At 37.5% G+C, this 20,514-nt stretch overlaps 1 protein-coding gene across 1 annotated transcript in view; it reads right to left on the minus strand.

Annotated features, from left to right (window-relative positions):
* Positions 1–1,002: 1,002 nt before the first annotated feature.
* mctp1b (multiple C2 domains, transmembrane 1b) overlaps positions 1,003–20,514 on the minus strand; it is a 33,758-nt gene continuing 14,246 nt past the window's right edge. The window contains exons 7-22 of the mRNA XM_037547043.1: positions 19,591–19,629; positions 18,051–18,221; positions 16,693–16,823; positions 16,114–16,300; positions 11,899–11,992; positions 10,972–11,074; positions 10,276–10,378; positions 9,854–9,955; positions 9,618–9,692; positions 7,336–7,455; positions 5,194–5,313; positions 4,417–4,473; positions 2,390–2,499; positions 2,125–2,234; positions 1,791–1,888; positions 1,003–1,661 (exon numbers count right to left, since the gene is read on the minus strand). Coding sequence (XP_037402940.1) covers positions 1,605–1,661; positions 1,791–1,888; positions 2,125–2,234; positions 2,390–2,499; positions 4,417–4,473; positions 5,194–5,313; positions 7,336–7,455; positions 9,618–9,692; positions 9,854–9,955; positions 10,276–10,378; positions 10,972–11,074; positions 11,899–11,992; positions 16,114–16,300; positions 16,693–16,823; positions 18,051–18,221; positions 19,591–19,629 — 1,677 coding nt within the window. The 3' untranslated portion in view covers positions 1,003–1,604. The remainder of the gene's footprint in view (positions 1,662–1,790; positions 1,889–2,124; positions 2,235–2,389; positions 2,500–4,416; positions 4,474–5,193; positions 5,314–7,335; positions 7,456–9,617; positions 9,693–9,853; positions 9,956–10,275; positions 10,379–10,971; positions 11,075–11,898; positions 11,993–16,113; positions 16,301–16,692; positions 16,824–18,050; positions 18,222–19,590; positions 19,630–20,514) is intronic.

Below are 20,514 nucleotides of genomic sequence, written 5' to 3' on the forward strand. Positions count from 1 at the left end.
CTGAGCTTATGACATATACAAAAACATTTTGGATGTCAACCTACAGAAGTCACTAGAGAAAGAAACAGCTCAAACAATATCAAACACACCAACTGATGTTCTGAAAAAAGAAAAAAAAAGCTTTAGCCAAAAAGAAAATTACAGTCTTGGATTACATTTTTAGGCATGTCACAAATGTCCAAACAGGACAAACACAAATGTCTTGTGGGTCTCTGTACATAATATATTTGCTTCTATGAACCATGTGTTAGAAAATTATAGACAGACATTCTGTTCACATAAAAATAGCTCAAGATAGAGGCATAGGTAATAAATAATATCATATTTTTAAAATACATAGTCATTGCAGTCTCTCCTTCAAACACTTGCTTGACAGGTTAACAAATTTAATTTTCTAGTCCCAGATTATAGGTATAATTATCTGAACATGAATCTCAAAGGTAAAAATAGACAATTAACAGAACTTCTACTGTATAAACAAAGTACAAAATAACTTGTATAGACATGAAACTTATTTTTTTATTATTGCCAGATTAGAAAACCTATTTGAATTGTAGTTAAACACAATACTCGAAAGACATTGATGAAAGAGCATGCAGCTGAAACAAACAACATAGAGAATTGCTTTTGGTCCCTCTTGTCAATTGCCTTGGTTATAGCATTTACAGTCACTCTCTTCCTCAATACAAATATTTTTAATCCCCCCAAAACGTTTGGGACATATTTGATGCTTGACTTCCCTTTCTGTGTTTTATGCTACTATAGAAATTATATTTATTACTGATACTCCTACTAGATGGCTGTAATGGTTCTAAATGTGATAATAAAATAAAATAATTCATAAAATCATAACAATAAACAAAATTATATTGCATCACATTTGAAACTCATTTACAATTGGTCTGTACAAAATTTACACTGCATTTTTTTTACAAGAATAATGCTACTGAATATTAAGCTTCACAAAAAAAGAATTAAAAAACAATTACATTTTGTGTGACTTATAAGTTATCGATGCATTCTTTATTCTTAATTTGAAGATCATTTTATTGACTAGAAATGTATCATTTAAATCTGTCTTCATTTAACAATTGTTAAATATAAAAAGGTTACAAACAAAGCATGTTGCTTTACCAACATTACAATCATGGTAAAGCAACATCTGCTACTTATAGGTGAAAACAGGGCCTCCTTTAGTGGCCATGGATGATTTATTGTTTAGAAAAAATTGGTTCTAAGCTTAGTTCTTTGGTATAACTGGAATTGTCATGTGACATGCCTACATCATTTTTAAATCAACATTTAGAGTCACTGACAATTAAAAAGATAATTTTCCAAAGTAAAATACACTTTTTCTATAATCGACAAAACATGAACACTACTCACTTTGCAATGAACAAACATGACCATGGCACGCTTAGCCCTGCTTATGTACCAGTACATACAATCTTTAAAATAATGGTGCCAAATGGAATCAAATGTCAATGAGACATGCAAGGTCAACAAACCTCAATAAAATGTAAAGGTTTTATACCAGTTATAGATATAGATATAGATCCATTAAGAACCTTTATTTAATAAGAATGTAGTTAAGCTGGATTGTTTTACTTTCGCTTGTTGGGGCTTTGTCTATGTTCTGTCTTCAGCTCTTTGTACTGAACCTGTAAAAAACAGATCATAAATAGAGTTAGATCACAAATAGGGGCTACCGAACCTTTGGCAGTAGCAGTGCTCTAAGCAGTGCTGAATCGTAATTTCAATTCTATGAAACTGAGTAGACAGTCACCAACCACTTGTACATCCGAGGGAACTCTGGAAAGGAAGTCCAACAGCTCATTGTTGTCAATAAGGTACGGGTTACGAAGTTTCTTGGTGAATTTATTGATACCTGCATGAGATGTGTTGGCATGGTTACAGTCTACACTGAACCTTCAGACACAAAGAACTTGACTACAGCCAAGAGTATATAGCACAATACATTTAGGCACAGGTCTATTTAACTCCCACATGAGTTTTCACAAGTGCATAGCTACTATGAAAGTTATTGAAAGATCAATATGAAAATGTATGATTGATTTAAATAATCCTAACCAAAGATACGTAATGTAGGCAAAAAACGCTTACCCCAGACCAACACAATGTATCTCAGAGGAATCAAGTACACTAACAAAGATGCAACACACAGTGCTGCTATGGCTAGCCAGCTAAGAAAAGGCACAGTCCAGTTGAAAATGCTGTAGAGATAAAAGAGAGGGATAGAGAATATTATTATATAATCTACACAGCAAAGCACTGCTCTACACTGTACTGCAATGTCTGAAGTAAATCTATTCTGTTAGATCTCCTTTTATGTACAGGATAAATTCTAGTTAAGGTTTGAATGACTCACTTCTTTATTCTCTCTCCATAGGAGGCCACTTCATCAAGTGCTGTCTGTACACTGATGCACACGTCCTGAATAGCATATAGCTTGTCCATAAAGCCCTTTTTATCAGAGTCCTTTTCATTCAAAACAATCATTTAGAACATTATGGATTTGAAAATGAAATTAGAGCTGGATTAAATGCACACACACACACACACACACACACACACACACACACACACACACACACACACACACACACACACACACACATTTTCCAAGCCGCTTCTTCCTCAGAGAGGGAGTATATATATATGCATATATTGTAATGATCCTACAAACAATTTATCAAAATCAATTAGTTTTGTGTGAAAGCCAGGGTGAGAGAATATTTTCATAAACGTACGATGCGATGAGAAACATAAGCAATAGAGGTGCATTTCTTTTTATTTATTTATTTATTTTGAAGTCTGCTGTCTCTTCAGAGAAGAGGTTACTCTCTGTGTTATTTAACACAATAGCACCCAGCCTTCAATTGCAGCAGCAGCTTCATTTATATGGAAAAGAGGGCCTCTCACTTGACATAGTATTCTTTAGCATCACACAGGATTTGCAGAATTTGAAAAACAGAGCCTAAAACATGGGACTTTGTGGTATATACAAAATTATTCGGCAGTATAGTTCAAAACTGTAAATCATGAACAACTGTTCACTGATTTCTCTCCTCTGGCTATGCTTGTTTTAATGTATATGCAATGTCTCTCAAAATAAATTATTGACTAGGAGAACTACAGGTGTAGCCAAGGCACAACTGATTATTTTTTCAAGAACTGAAATAAAAATGTAGTCAAGGCCCTGCTTCTTTCCTGGCATTAATGTAAGATTCATTTCTCGTGGCAGAAGAAGCCTTAAAATGTTACAGTTTGTGTCTGTGGTCCAACCCAGACAGTGTCTGTAAGACATATTGTCTAGTCTGACCCTTTGGCTTCACCTGCAAACATACAGATGGGAAAATGGAGGGAACAGAGCAAGGTTATGTTATTCTTTTCCCCCACAACTTTTGGAGCTGCTTTTAACAACAAAATCATCCCTCATATATTAGCTGAGACAATTTATGAAGGCTAAAAGAGCGATATATACCCTTGGCCTGCTTTCCTGACTAGCCAGTGGTGTACTAAGTGCAAACATATGTTGGGTCTTAAGCAGTGCCTCCCAGTGAATGGAAAACAGGTGCTTTCGTCATCTGTATCGAAATACTGCATCTAACCCTCAGAGCCAAAATGCGGCCAACTAATGGCTGCCTAGCCTTGTGGCGCACAAAGGTGGGGGGGGGGGGGGATTGGGGGGGTCAAATCCCAAAAAGACATATTATTAGAAGAATCAATTAGTTGTGAAAGACAATTATGCTTGGAACGGCTGAAAGTAAAAGAGAAAGAGAACAGCCAGCAACAAGATTGATAAATATAATCAAAGGAATCATGTTGAATCATGTATAACTCAGAAGTTTAAAGTTCCAAATCACAATCTGTATGGTCACCAGCAGTCAGAATTGACTTGAGAGCAACATACTAATATACCTGTATATACCCAAGTAAGGTGCATTTTGATTTTGTTTTCTAAAAGTATATATATATATATATATATATATCCATCCATCCATCCATATAGCTTCTGTCGGAACAAAACCTTGTATCTCCATTTTTGCTGTCTTCCAGTTTTTTACATAATTTGAAAATACCTTTTGTCCTTTTGCCCTATATTGTGTCAAACTTTCATGATGAATGAGACAAAAGAAACCATTGACTTACATTAAAAGTAAAGTAGGTTATTTCCTTCTCCTGTAAACTTACCATTTTGGAGATATGAGCTTTTGTTCCGACAACAGCGATATATATTACACAGATATAAATAGATGTAGTTTTTATTAACTTAAGCAAACATCTTTTTTTCCCCCTAGAATGTCCATACAGAGGTAATCCATGTGAAAAAACTGTTTGGATGTCTGCCATTTCAAGATACTGTTTCTTCACACAACATTGCAGCAATATTACCTTTTCATCTTTTTCACATTCTTCATCTTCACTCTCAAGAAGGTCTTCCATTGCTTGCTGTTGGGTAATTTGACATATGAATTAATAATGTATTTCATTCAGGCAGTATTTTGAAAAAAATTACATGACTTACATACAGGAAATACATGACTGTATTCCTCTCATAGCTAACTCAATACTGTCAATATAGTCAATATAAAAATCACCATGTATGATCATGTAAGCTGCTAATAACAACACAGCTCCAGCTCTTACTATGAAACAACATATATAATCTCTTCTATTTGCAAATATTAATTCATATTTGTGACAGTTTTCTTGCTGGTATGGTGATAATTAAGAAGGATTATGAGTTCTCTAATAATACACAATGTGAGAATACTCTCCACTCATGCCACGTCATCCTTACAGTTTAGTTGTAATCAATGAATGGCAACATTCATGTAGGCATGAAATTACTTTGACAAATTTAATTGGAGAAAAGTGATAAGTAAATATATTGGGTAAATGGAATGATGGTTTAAGTGCAAGTATCTCTTCTCCCATTCTAATTAACTGAAGTAATAGGAATACAATATTAAATTCCAGTTTATTTTGGGAAAAAATGCATACTGTCCACTCCTGAAACTGTCAAACATAACACTGAAAAGTCTTTAATCTTTACAATCTTTTAAGCATAGGTGATCAGATTTGATTGCATTGTCAAATATATTTTGCTGTGTAGTTAGCTGTTGTCTGTGTTCAGGAAATTTAATAGAGAGATCCTAAATCACTCACCACACTGCCTTCCCGGGTTTCTTTCCCAGAGGCCAGCAGGAAGTAGTTCCAACCCAGGAAGAGCAGCAGCGACAGTGGAACCATATAGAGCTCTAAGTTCCAAACCACCAACACAAATGCCTACACAACACAGAGAATTACAGAGGCAAGTAAAATTTTATTTTAAACTATTTGCTATTTTCAGTTTTACAGAGTTTCCTACATCACACATATTTGAGTTTGAACCTTTAGGACAGTAATACCTTTATGCTTCAATATCAGCAAATATATAGAGAATACATATAGAGAATATCTATAAATGCCAATCCATCCAATTCATATCTGTTGTGGCCAGGCAAAGTTATTGTTACAAAATTTATGGTGAGTATATAATATGTGCCTGTTGGATTGAGGTGTTGACATGGGAGAAAACAAAATCATACAAGAGATGAAATGGAAAGCGGAGAGCAGCTTGGGGAGACTGTGAGCTCACAGTGTCTGCCACAGGTACAAAGCCAAAGCACAGTGTGCACACAAAAAGTTGAAGAAAGTGAACTTAGTGAAACGCCCTCCAGGCATTGTGCTGTAGTGTGCTGGAGAGAGTGCTGTGTCGTGCAGAGCAGAGCAATGGGTCATACCAGATCAATCCCACTCAGCTTAGCCCAAGAGGGTGCTTCAGCATCCCCTGAGAGCCCACTCTACAGTCATCCAAACTCTCTTCCACAAGAGCCCTCACCAACTTACCAAACAGCCTTAATGTTATGCATATGTGTATTTTTGTCAGGGGATGGGGATATGTTTCCCCTACTTTTTCAAACATTCAGATTTTTTCCTCTCCACTTTCAAAGTTAGTTATAGTGTTAGAAATAAGGTTCTAGGAAAAACCTTTTTAAGATAACTTTTATATTACATAGAGGTGTAAACTGTACAAAAGTTGAAAGGTTCTGAACAACTAATTAACTAATAAACATTTCTCTCCAACTTAGAGTAAGTTAATAGAGAACAGCTATGCAGAAAAAAAATAAGCAATGAACTGCACCGCACTGTACTGCATTTAATCAAATCAGAGGTCTTTTGCTATAAACATGTATTTTGGTCAAACAAAATAAAAATAGAACTTATAGAAGCAACAGAAGCAAGAATGAAGCTCATCATGTTTAGAGAAAGAAGGGTTTCACATATTACCCCAAGAACACAATATCCACAGTGAACTACAGAGATGATGATGATAATGATAAGGGGCTGCTCCTCTGTAAATTGTATGGAGGCATTACACATATTAGAATCTCATCAGCCAAGAAAAAGGAGATAATGGACATTGTAAGACAACCACCCCAAACATACATCCAAAATAACTGAAGGCTGGTTTCTAAAAGGTGCTTGTGTGGTCTAGCCAACCTCCTCTACTAAATCCCTTTGAAATTATGAATACATCAGACAGGGATCCTCATAAACCTGGGGAATTCAAGATGGTTTGCCAAAAGAAACCACAATAGTGCAAAAAGTTATTTACTCCTTATTGTAGATGTCTTGAAGCTGTAATTAAAAGCAATGGCTTTGCAACTAAAATGAATGTGCATTTTCCCCTGTCACTTTAATTAAAAAGACTGTTTATAGTTATGAATACATATTTTTGTTTTGTTCATGCCCTGTGATGGACTGGTGACCTATAAGAGTGTATCTTGCCTTTCACCCAATGACTGCTGGGATAGGCTTCAGCTCCTCCTATGACCCAGTAGGATAAGCGGCTTACAAGATATGTGTGTTTGTGTGTGTGTATGTGTGTGTGTGTGTGTGTGTGTGTGTGTGTGTGTGTGTGTGTGTTCTTTTGTTTATATTTACAAATACAAAATACAAAGAAAATACATTCTGTGTGTACACTTCAAAATTACAAATGCACTGAAAGTGTATTGAATAACAAAAACAAAAGCATGTGAATATTTGTTAACCCCCCCTTGTAATATAGAGTACAAAAATAGAATTACAATTAAGAACTTCATAGTGCCCCCGCTTTTTTTTCTGAAACTAACCAATGTTATGTAGTTTCTCTCTTCATCTGCTCATCTGCACACAATGCCTGATTCTATTACAGAAGCAGCAAGGCCTTGAGCATGTATATATGGGTTTTTGAGTATGTTTGTATGTGCATCTCAAACCACCTACCAGGAAAGCACAAATGCTCCTCCTGGGAGACTCCCACTCAAAGCAGCTGTTGATATAGGAGCCCATGTTAATGAGGAACATGATGCAGCGCTTCACTCGGTTAAAATTCTGCAGCAGCAACTGGTGAGGCAGAGGATGTGAGGCAGATAGGATGTCAGGAGGGGAGGAGATAGAACAAGAGATGAAAAAAATATAAGACTGATATTATAGCATTTAATAAAAGTCAGATGTCCTGAGTAAGTTATAGTACAACAGATTAATATAATAATGAACAGATTAAATACAATACAGTCAATAGCTGAAAAAATAAGAACTTGACGATATAAATCAGAAGTAGTAACATGAATAAAATCTGAAGTGAATGAATATTAATGTAAATATTTGTTTATCATATATAGTTTGTTTTAACAACACAAGACTCACATTTCAGCTTTACTGTGTCCTATATGTTATTACATCAACTCAGAACGGATGTTTTGAAATAAGGATATATTGGCCTTCTGTCTAGTGGTATTTGCGCAACATGCAATCTACCTAAGTAAACTTGATTAGAAGAGAAATGCTGTATGAAATGTAATGTGCTCCTGTGCTTATAAAGTGAATCCAGCTGTACTGCAGCATTTCACAGTAGAGAAATCAGACACTGTTAAACCAACTAGACAATGATAGTAATAAATGCAGTGTTAAGTTATTTTGAATATATTGTATTTTGTGGTATCTACTGGGTTCTGTATACAGTATAATCAATTATGCATAGGCTGCTTTATTATGAGCAAAAAGATGCATTCTGCATTATGCAAGTAGGGCCTGGGTTCAATTCCCCAGCCAGGTGACCAGGGTCCTTTCTGTGTGGAGTGTATATTCTACCTGTGTCTGCGTGGGTTTCCTCTGGGTACTCTGGTTTCCCCCCACAGTCCAAAGACAGGCAGTCAGGCCAATCGGACATGGTAAATTGCCCCTAGGTGTGAATGAATGTTTCTATCTGTCTGTCTGCCCTGCGATATACTGGTGACCTATCCATGGTGTTTCCTGCCTTCTCACCGATGACAGCCAGTATAGGCTCCAGCACCCCCCGCGACCCAGAAGGAGAAGCAGTTTAGAAGGTGTGTGTGTGTCTGTCACTGCCCTGGAGAGTTCAGATCCAACACACCTAGCTGTAACATTCTGATGGCCCTGAAGGATTTCATTGCCTGAATCAGGTGTGATAAATTTGGGTTGAGGCTAAATAATGCAGGGAGGTAGATCTTCAGGACCAGCACTGAGCACCCCTGGCCTATTAGGGCCACTTGTATTATAAGGTTCCATGACCTTCTTTGTTACTGATTGGTTTATGTCTGTGCCACTCTGAATTTAAACTCTGCAAGCAGTAAAAAATTATCACAGGATTCCGATGCTTGTCACCACTATCAAAAACATGTTGCTTTTTTCATTGTTGTTGAGAAAGCCACAACATGAAAAAATTCACAAATAACGATAACTCCAGTTAATAGCTTGGCAGCACAGCAGCTCTGAGCAATGCTATGAGTAGGTATATCATCTTTGTCATATCAAAATGTTTTACTTAATTTAGAAATGTCAGCTCCCTGTTACATTGTGTGAATATTTTTGGGCCAATAGAAAGGTTCAGAATTACTCAAATACTAATAGAATATTACTATATTAATATATGTTATTGTGTTAAACAAGCTGTGCTGTCTCTTAAACCATTCTAAATAGTTAAGTAAATTTAAAGAAAAGCTCTCCTAAATGAAAGAACAGACATTAAATGCTGTGTGAACTATCAAATTCATTTCCAGTACTGACTGCTGTCTGTGTTTAGGTATATGTGTGTGGAATGTGTGGGGGCATGGGTATTGTGGAGTCTCATTGCTGAGATCAGCAGAAAGGCTGTGAAGTTTATGTGTTCCTCTGAAAGCCCAGCTTTGGGATCGGTCTGATTCAGCCCAGCCCCTCCAATTCAGGCTCTTTTGTTGCCCAGAGACATTGAGTCAGAGGACAATGGGCGTGCATTGCAGCAGTGCCACAGACCGGCCTTCTGGGGTGGCCCTCTCTTCTCATGAGGGCCAGCTTGACATTTCTATTCAACACGTAGAATGGGCGAGGGCAACAGGGGAAAGCGCCGAGCTCCTGCACAACAACCCTGTCCCAAACGCTTTGGCCCATTGTGCAATCGGCTGGGCCTCATTGATCTTCCTTGGAAAAATTCTCCTAAACATTTAGACTTTGATTTGAGTAATGGTGACAGCCTGCTGGATTAGCTGAACAGGGTTCAAGAGGCCTACCTGTTTGGAGACTTTGGATTCTTCTCCTATATATTTTTGTTCTGGTGTCTCAAAGGTCCGCAGGCTGGCTTTCACCTAAGAAACCAATGTAAAAGAACACGTAATTAATTATGCAGAATATAATTGTACTTTCTGCACATCATTAATTATCATTTATTAGTGCATGACACAATGCCATGGAAACAAAAGAGAATTGCAGAGGGTGGCAGCACAAAGTGTTAGGAGGCAATGCTCACGCTGTTGTAGATGACGTCTGCTTCAAGGAAGATGACCCCCTTTGTTGGCCCTGTCATCTCCTTGTTTTTCAAGATGTAGGCCTTCTGTTCGCCATTGTGGATCTGCATGAAGAAGACGTGACAGCCTGCTGTCTGGCAGAGCCCCAGAGGAACCCCCCTCCTCATGACCTCTGCACCCCCTCCTGTGGCAGCATCAAACAGCCAGCCCCCACCTCAACTACCCCTCCCCACTCCATCTCTTCCCCAATTCTGACAAGTACCGGCTCATTACCGGCAACCCTCTGTCACTGAGACATTACCCAACCACCAGGAGGCTCACTGCTACCCAGCTGTGCGCTGTTTAGAAGTGTGATCAGTCCCAGCCTGCGCTATTAACGTTACACTCTGAAAACATAGAATCCTTGAGCCTTGCTGAAACTTACATTTAATAATGGAATGGCCACTTTTCCCAGAAAATCAGCATTCTTATCTCTGTCCTCATCATAAACGGAGACTTCCAGCACCGAATGGATGTCTTTCACATTCCTGATCAATAGAAATTCCAAAACATGAAATAATACATTAATTTTATGGGCCTTTATAATACTTAGTTCACACTTCTAAAAAATTATGTTGATAGGTTTGGGGGATTGAGGTTTCTTTTACTGACAATGACAAACAATAATAATAATATTAGTAATTACAGAGTTGTGGAAGAAGCACTGGCAGTACATTGAGGTTAACTATGTTTTTAACCTAGTAACCTTTAACCTTTAAGTTTTATGTTTTAAAATTCAGTGTTCCTGATTTGCCAAGGAGTTCAGGGTTCCCGATTTGCCAAGGAAACAAGCCAACAAATAAACCAACAATAGAGCACTATTACATGGGTGGGTACTCTCAAAGCTGTGATATTTAAAAGATTTTACCTGAGACCACAAAAATGTTCCATGTTTTATCAAAGCTGAAAATGGCTATATCAGCAGGTTTAAAAGTACTTTTTTGGATCAAATGAATTAATTTTTGATGCATGTTAGCTACTTGAAAAGTAAATATGGCAATACAGATGCATTAGTAATACTACTTTAAATATCTGTGGAGCTCAGTGAGTCATTTTAAAAGATGTATTGACAGATACTTACAGAGTAAAAACTTTATTCCACTCTGGATTGAGATTCTTGTACACTGTATGAGTCTGCAGACGATCATTACACAGTTCTATTACACAAAAAGGATCACTCTTTCCTGTAACAGAGAAAACGATATTGTAGTTTCTAACATTAGGCTGCACATTAATGGATCACAAATACATTGGAAATACTTGTCTCTCTTTGTAACTTCAATTCTGAATGTCAAATGTAGTTCAAAAGCACTTAATTGAATCAACTGATCTATTAAACATCTTTCTGGTGAAGGTTCTGGTTAGTCTATCTGGCAGTGTGTGTATGAAATCAGAACCCATGACACGGGTTGCTTCAGTGAAGGCCTTCCAGCAGTCACAAGATAAATACGACAGTGGTAGAAGAAAGTACAAAACAGAAAGAGGAATGAGGAGACTCTCCTGTACTGCCTACCACTCCCTCCACACAAATAAAGAAATATATTGAAAAAACATTACAATTCATTCTATTCATATTTGGAAATATACTGACATTGACATTTTCATTTTCAAAGGACACCAGAGTAGAGGAAAACTTAATGCCTAATGTTACTAAAACACTGCATGATAACTGTATAATCTTATCCAAGTCACAGTTAATGGCAACGGTTGATATCACATTTATGTTTGTAAGTAGAAGAAAAGATATTTTATTCAAACTATAACTTATTGAAGATAGACTGTTAGGAACATAGTCTTGTATAATTTTATTTTCTCATAGCTTAGCACTGAAAAAATGTGAAAAGCTCAAATGTGTTTAAAAGCTCTACTGTCGAATTATTGTGGCTTTTAAAGAGCAAATTTTACAAGTTTTAATTGCAATTATAACTGTAACTATGAAAAATCCATAAAGATTTTGATATATTTCAGTCAGATTGCTATGTATTTATTCACACAGATCACCCCTTACCTGTAACATCGGCAGCCATCAGACCCTCAGCTCGTAATATCTTCACCTGTACAATCCCAATATCACTCAGATTGCAGAAAGACCTAAGCAAGCTCTAAGAGAGAGAGAGAAGAGAACATAAGGGTTAGACATTTCCACAAAGCATGAAATTTAGTGTGGTCATTTAGAGTCAAAATGCACCAGCAATACAGTAATGTCTTTGAGAGCCCAAGAGAAACTAAGTAAATTCAGCATTTGCAAAAAATAAGAAGGAACAAGAATAAAAAGGAAGAAGGAAGATATCAAACTGTAAAAATACATAGTGATTCAAAAAGATTAATCCGATTTCAAAGCGCCATATTTTTTACAACCATGAGGCACCTAGGAACCTATCACATTTCAATTAAAGAAGAGGGTCACAGAGTTTCTGACTGTCACCAGAAGATGGCTCTCTTCAATCTACAAGGAAATGGCAACCCCTGAGCAGAAAGCGTTTTGCGTTCTCCACTTCAGTAAGAGTGAGAGAAAATATTCTCAATATATGTTGCTTTCCCATATATGTAATTTTCTTGGGGGTCTTAAGCATGTTTACTGTAGAGTTTTAGCAAATTACATTTTGTTGTAGAAAAGTAATACTTCTCTCCCACCCTTTGCATAAAGGGAGGTGAAAGGTGATAACATTCTAACCTTGTCAACTCACTCCTTTGTACTTGTACTGAGATGACCCTTTGTCTCATAACCTGAAGGTGATAACAATCACCCCCCCTTATCTCTACCCCTACATCTCATATCATATTCTCCTTCTTCATCCCCCTCCTTACCCCTCCTCAAGCTCCTTTGCTTCCTCCTTCCTCCCTCACAGTTTTCAATGTATATAAGGTCCTTCCAAACTATTCTTGTTAAAGTGGCCTAGACTGGACTGCTGACAAGACTGATGAAATAGCTGTGCCCATGCATGAATGTCTGCATGCATGTGAATAAGACTAGGCTCCTGATACTGCTGATGGATGGTTGATCGACCACACTGTACCCATACTCTGTATGTGGAAATAAACTCCAGTCAATGCCAAAGCTCCAGTCTCCTCACTCTTCTTGCCAAATTTCTAACAAGAGTGAATCTGTCATGGCATAATATCGCATTGATGTCTGTACAGCTGGAGGAGGTTATATTGAGCACAATTGATACACAAATTGTATGATAAACATTATGCTCATTTCAACCATTGACAATGTACTGCATTTTTCCGTAATGATATACAAGTGAAATAAATCATTTTGAAGTTGGATGAATCTTTTTGAAACATTCTGTACAATAAACTTAGAAAATTGTGGAATGTGGAAAACAATGGAAACCATTTGAGTTATCCCTAACTTATAGAAATGTGCAATCAAATTTGGAATCACTGACAGGTCTTGGTTGATTGCAGAGTAAAAAAAAATAAGTTATGCATAATGGACTGACATTCAAACAGCCATTCATTACTATACAGTTTATGCAGTTACTATACACTTTTTTTGTTGTTTACGGGCTTTCTATAACACTAGACTAAACTCAGAAAAGCGCATGAAGACATAACATGATAAATAACAGTAACATTTTATCCTATTGTCAACTGCTGCAAGAAAATAAGACCAAGACTGGCATTTTATCCTTGAAGCTACACATCTCCCAAGGGCCAGAACTTTATTCAAAACTTTAGGCTGCTCTTACAGACAAATGCCAACCAGGAGCTAACTTTCTGTGAGAAGCTGTGAGGAAACAAAGTGTATTCAGAAAGAACACAGAGCTGCCACTTCACATTATCTGTGAGCGCTCAGCAATACATCTTCATTCAGCTCCCTTTTTTATTTTTTCGAAAGCGGGTCAGTGTGCATTGGTAGTGAGAGTTCTGTAAAGCATACATTGACTCACTCTCCAGGGAGACAAATGGAACAATAGCAAATGGTGAATAGAGTGCAGGCAAGGCTTATCTAGGCCTGGGATATCTTTCTTTTTGTTCAGCCCAATGCCAGCCCCCACTATAATCCGTTTTCCAGTAGTGACCGTGATGAGCCACATTCATATCTCAGTAATGTAGCTCCCTCATCTGACCATCTGCATGTACTGCAGGTTAAATCTTGCTAAACCAGTGTTTCCTAGGGGGCTTCAAGATGGGGAACACTGCTGTAAACCAATGCGGCAGATCTTGTTCTGCATATGTATGGTTTCCAACCATGTTTTAAGACACCTGAGCCTGATTAGGGAGCTACACTTGCAGGACTTCAGAAGGAGTAGTTCTTTTCAAATACGCTGGCATACATTTTAAGAGGATTTGTATAGTCATGTAAATAAATTATGAAGTTATATTGTATGTCAATGCTTAATCGGAAGATACTTGTTTTTAAATTTTAAATTTATCAAAAATTGAACAGATGTTTAGTTTGGGCCAATATCTCAAACTGATGACATGATATTCCAATTTCTACAAAATAAAAAAAGTAAAAAATTAAGTAAAAAAGTGAATATAGGTAGCCAACTGATAGCTAACTGAGGTCTTTCAGTCAAGAAATCCAGCACTCAGTTACAGAGGGAGGTGTTCAGGCCTAGCAGGCTCAGTTTATCAATCAGCTGCCGAGCCCTAACCTCAAAAGACAACGCCATCTCGACCACACTCCACCTGGCTCTCACCCACCTGGACAATAAAGACACCTCTGTCAGAATGCTGTTCATAGACTTCAGTTCAGCATTCAACACCATCATCCCTCAGCAGCTGATGGGTAAGCTAAGCCTGCTGGGCCTGAATGCCTCCCTCTGTAACTGGGTCCTGGATTTCCTGACTAAGAGGCCGCAGTTAGTCAGGATAGGTAATAAGACCTCCAGCAGCACCATACTGAGCACCAGTGCCCCTCAGGGCTTAGTCCACTGCTGTTCACCCTATTGAGTCATGACTGTACTGCAAAGTACAGCTCAAATCACATCATCAAGTTTGCTGATGACATGACTGTGGTGGGTCTGATCAGCAAGAATGATGAGTCAGCATACAGGAGGTGCAGCAGCTAACAGACTGGTGCAGAACCAACAACCTGTCTCTGAATGTTTGACAACAAGACCGTACAGCATATAGTGAGGATAGCTGAGAAGATCATTGGGGTCTCTCTCCCCTCCATCATGCACATCTACACTACACGCTGCATCCGCAAAGCCATCAGCATTGTGGATGACCCCATCCATCCCTCACACAGACTTTTTTCACCGCTGCCGTCTGGCAGAAGGTACCGGAGCTTCCGTGCCATCACTGCCAGACTCTGACTCTGCAACAGCTTTGTTCCGCAAGCAATCAGATTTTTAAATTCACAAGGACTGATCTGAAAGCCCCCCTCACACACATACTCTACACAAACTCACACACACACACACACACACACACACACACACACACACACACACACACACACACACACACACCTCTTTTGATGCTCATTGCTGCTAACACTGTGTTTACACCATTTACCAGTTTTACTACCTCAGTAACTGCTGTGTTTATGTAAGTTATCTGACTGCATAAACTCACAGATCACAGCATGTTTAAAATCTTTGCACCTTATTCTCACTACCTTATGTCCATAAATGTGTGCTGTGTCGGTGCTGCACTGTTCTGTCTGTTTACTGTGTCTAATGTCTGTTTAATTTGTTGTATTTATTATATTGTTTCTAGCTTAATTTTTTTGTTTGCACACTATGTCTGCACGTTTGCACTTTGTACTTTTGTTCCTTGTTGCACCTTATTGTTCCTGGAGGAATGTAATTTCACTCCACTGTGTACTTGTACATAGATGGAATGATAATAAAAGCCACTTTACTTGACTTGACAGATAAAGTGTCTTTTTTTAGAACTACTTTCATAAAGTGTGTGTAATCTAAGAAGAGGGTTGACATAGCTGAAAGATATCAACTGTAAAGTGAAGCTAGCTATCCAGATAACTGTAGATAACAATGCTTGCAAGCTAGCTACTTAACCCCAGTAGATAGGATTGTAGATAAATCAGTAGATATAGTTTTTTGTCAGATAAAGCAAGGAGTAAACTAATTGTTCCAATATACTTTACCTTGTAACCTTTAGAGCTTCGATTACATCTGCTGTAAAATCTTCTTTTGTCATAAGGATTATCTTGTTGGTGTGAACAGAGTTCAAGTGATGCTTCTCCTTGCTTTTAGGAGCACTAGGGTGGAAAATTTAAGACACCTCCTGCACTTACATATTTGTTAAGGATCTGCTGGCACTCATGTGGGTCATCAAGCAGGTGGATGGACAAGTCGGAGATCGAGACAGCAGCGGAGGCCGTGAGAGTGACCAGCAGCATCAGCTGGCCTTGTCCATCTTCAAGGTCCAACTCCAGTTTATGGGTCTGCTCTCTACTCAAAGCAGACAGGTCCAAGGCACACCTATAGTGCACATTCACACACATGTATCGCAAAAAGTGTACATACACCACACATGTTTCCAGTTATTTCCTGTTCAACATTTTGTAAAAAAATAAAGCATGAACAACTTTTGCACAGGCCACATTTAGTTTTTTTGTTTTTCTCCTCAATATTTAAAATTTGACCCTGACGGAGAAGCGGCTTAGAAAATGGATGGAAATGGATTTAAAATTTGGCTAAATAAATAAATAAATAAATAAAACATGCATTAAAGTTTGTAAAACTATGTGTACTTATTTTCACTTCGAAAAAGAGCAAAACGCATCATGACCTACTCATATCGCCGTCAAAAGCAATAAAAGTCATGTCGATGGCATGAAACTCAAATTCCACTTCATTAGATTTGTGCTCACCGGCCCATGAAGTCATCCCTCCTGCCTGTGTCCTTGTCCCACACTGAGATCTCGAGGACTCCCCCGTCCTCATCAAACACATGCAGATCAAAGTGTTCCCTCCACTGAGGGTTCAGGGTCTTAGACATGGTCTGCTCATATGTGAGAAATGAAACATGACAGAAATATGGACTGTACTGTAAATTACTACAGCTGTGTATAGTGCATATCATAATGTTTAATGTGTTCCATTACATGCCTCTGAAGTTGTTCTGCTGAATGATATTCTAAAATGATAGCCAAAAAGTTGCTTAGTGTCATTAAAGAGTACGCCCCACAACTCCGCTGACTCAACTTTGAAAAATGCTTAAGTACCATCCCTGTCTTCGAGGAAGGTGCTGATGGAGACTTGCAAGAATCCTCACTTAATTGGTCCAGCATCTTTATTACAAACTAAGTTTAGATTAATTTGAGATATTTATAGTTGGTACAGACAGCTGGCATATCGCAGCCCTGTGAGGTGGTGCTGGGGGTATTTTGGGGGTTATCTCCTTGCTCTAGACTCTTATTCTTTTATATTTATGAGCGCAGCACGAGTAGGGCATCATCAGGGGGCAGTAATGTTGTTTGACTGATTTGCTTACTGTGACATCCGCACCTATAGTGGAGTTGAACCAGAGGGGCGCTGCAGAGGCAGAACTGACAACAATAAAAATTCTATTTTTACAGTTTGGAAAGACGTGTTCACATTTTAAGTAAGGCTGGTATATTTTATTATTAGAGAAAAGTGCATTTCAGCTATTAATGTGAAAAAAAGGTTTTAGGGTGTAGTTACTCTTTAATGTAGTACTGAAGATCTCCAGTAAATAAAACATACATGGGAAGCAATCATATTTCATGTATAAAAATTTGTTTAAAGAGAACTGCCATAGATCTGATATTACAAACTAACAGGTTTAATAAGGGTTAAAATACAGTACTGTGCAAAAGTCAGAAACCACCCATCATTCAGTTAATTTTGAAATGACTGTTACTTACAAATGATTTATTTATCAAAGTTCAGAAAACATTTAACAGAAAATTACAACTAAATATAATATCACAGTTTTTAGTATTCATTGTGCCCTAATTACAGCTTCCATTTTTTCAAGAGGCTTGCTTTTTCAGGCTTGATGTCTGCAGGGATAATTTTCACACTTCCAAAGTTCAGTCTTTTCTGATTCTCAAGATCCAGGTAATTCCAGACACATTCAATGATGTTAAGGTCTGAGCTCTGGATGGCCAGTCCCTTGATCTCCAAGCAAGAGTGGAACTCAAGTGAATAAATTAAGGGTGGTCTCTAACGTCTGCACAGCACTGGACATGGGAAACAACCATACCTTGCTTTTGTACTTTTCATTGCCAAGTTTGAATTTGACATAGGGGTCACTAAGGCCATTCTGATCCATAGGAATGAGGTCACGACCCTCTATGAGGCTGATGCTCACCATGCTCCTCCACAGCTGAGACTTCTTGTGCACTTCAGACAGTCGCTGACTCTGCTGCTGTTGCTGTTTTTAACACAGTGCATTAGAGAGGCATTCATACACATACACAAAGCAAAAAGACACACACACAAACAAATGATTGTACATGCATAAATGTACACACACAAAAAACATTTCTAATAGAAAACTACTAATATGGATTTTCTGAAACAGATACTGATACCAATAATAAACACCCACACCAATATTACTAATATCAATATTACCAACTGACATAATGATGTACTGATATACTGATAGCTATAACTGGACATGCAGGAGTAGGACCGCTATTTTTCCAATATGTTTAACTGACTTGTCATTTTAACAGCAATAGAGCAGTAGACCATTCCTCTACACAGCTTATGACATAACTTAAGTTAATGAGTCCTAAAGTGTATATTCAACTTTGAGGGGCGCAGTAGGATTTTGAAATTTTGTACTATTCAATATTCACTGCAAACTACTCAAATGTCTTGCTTGATCTGTTTTTGAGAATTCCTCTTCAGTTATCAGTGCTAACTTCAATATTTATTTAGTATTTCAACGCAGAATGTGATATATATCAGTTGGCTTATACTCTCAGAAAAAAGGGTACTAAACTGTCACTGGGTACTCTCTTGTCACTAGGGTATTACCTCAAGGGTATATCTTTAATACCTTTAGTTAAGGAACATAACTGTACCACATTCCACTGAAATCAAAAGTTTTTTTTAAGGAATACTGTCTCCACACATTCTGTCTTGTTTCTAGACTTTTAAATTTGCAGCTCTATTTTAAAATATAATTTAAATATTATTTTTGAACTTTACAACCATTGCTGTACCTTTATAGGCACATTTACCTTGTTTGTTTGTACCCTGGTGAACAAAAATTGTACCTGCACAGTACCTTTTTTTCTGACATTGTACAATCTAATCACTTACATGACACAGATACATAACTACATTTCCTAAAGAACTGTTGACAAAAGCCCTGTTTATACTCTATAATGCTGTAGAAAGCTCTGATAACATCATTTCCAGGCCAAGTTCACAACAGTTAATAGACAATAATATTCTTATGGAAATAAGCTTAATGATTAGGAAAGCAAGTGTAGCTTATGAGTACATGTCTCATTCTCTGAAAAATCTTTGGATTCACAGTGCAACAAAACGTTTCTATCTTCAGCATGTACACCAGGAGATTGTTTGGATTAGACCCTAGACAAAATGAAGGGACTTTTTGGGGGGGCTATGTTGAACTTGTCTTCACGCAGTCCTACAACAAATACTTCATCAGTGAATAAATGTAGACTGTGCCATATAGATCGAACAGATTGCGTGTAGACATAATGTAACTGCACAGGACAAGCATGCCTTACTACATGAAATCTCTGTTGTTCTCTCTTTACCTTACTGGTTCGTTTCCAGCTCCTTGTCAGTAGCATGGTCTAGAAATAACACACATGATTCAGTGAGTCCTCACCATTGCAGTAGAAATGCAAGGGGCAAAGGACCACTAGAGCTATCTTTTTATTCTTTTCACCAGTTCTAAGGAAAGACTTATCTTTATTAATGGATGGGCATGAGTACATCGACTAACATAAACTTTCTTAAGTAATTGATTAGTAAAATGCTACTTAAAATACTACCCACACTTTTTCAAAACTGATTTTGTGAAACAAAATTTTTCTCAGCTGAAACTAGTAGGTTTAGATGCTCAGAGTTGCAGGTAACTAATTTTCATTTTAATACAAACTAGTATGAAGCTCAATATCCCATTATTGATACCAATACTTTTAAACGTTTTCTCTGCTTTAAAAGGAAACTTACAGTGTAAAATTGGTAAATGCAGACATAAGGAAAAAATACATTCTCTTAACTTGTCTTAATTAAACTTTCCAAAGAAAGTCTCCATGAGCCTATTCAATGACCTATTATTTATAAAACTGATGATAATAAAGTGTGTGCTCCAAAAAAATATTATAGTAGACATTTCATTATACACCTGGATAAGGCCAATGATTAACTATTAAAATTGAGACAGAGGCATGTTTACCAAAGTGTTGTATCACTTTTCTTTTAAAAACATTCAGTAGTCATTTGGTAACTGAGGACACCAATTGTAGTTGTGAAAGTGGACTATTTCTCCAATTTATACTTTGCTGCCCTCTGCTGTTTGTATCAAAACAAGCAGAAAAAAACATCTAGATGGCAACATGTTCCGCCAAAATGCAAATGATGCTGGCTTTTAAACTTTACGTTGTTAACAATTGGGAGGCTCCTTTTCTTCTTTGGCTACTAATCTTTCCAAGAACAATTTGAAAGCTGGACTT

The sequence above is a fragment of the Pygocentrus nattereri genome, chromosome 18 (genome assembly GCF_015220715.1).
Source record: "Pygocentrus nattereri isolate fPygNat1 chromosome 18, fPygNat1.pri, whole genome shotgun sequence".
Lineage (NCBI taxonomy): Eukaryota > Metazoa > Chordata > Actinopteri > Characiformes > Serrasalmidae > Pygocentrus > Pygocentrus nattereri.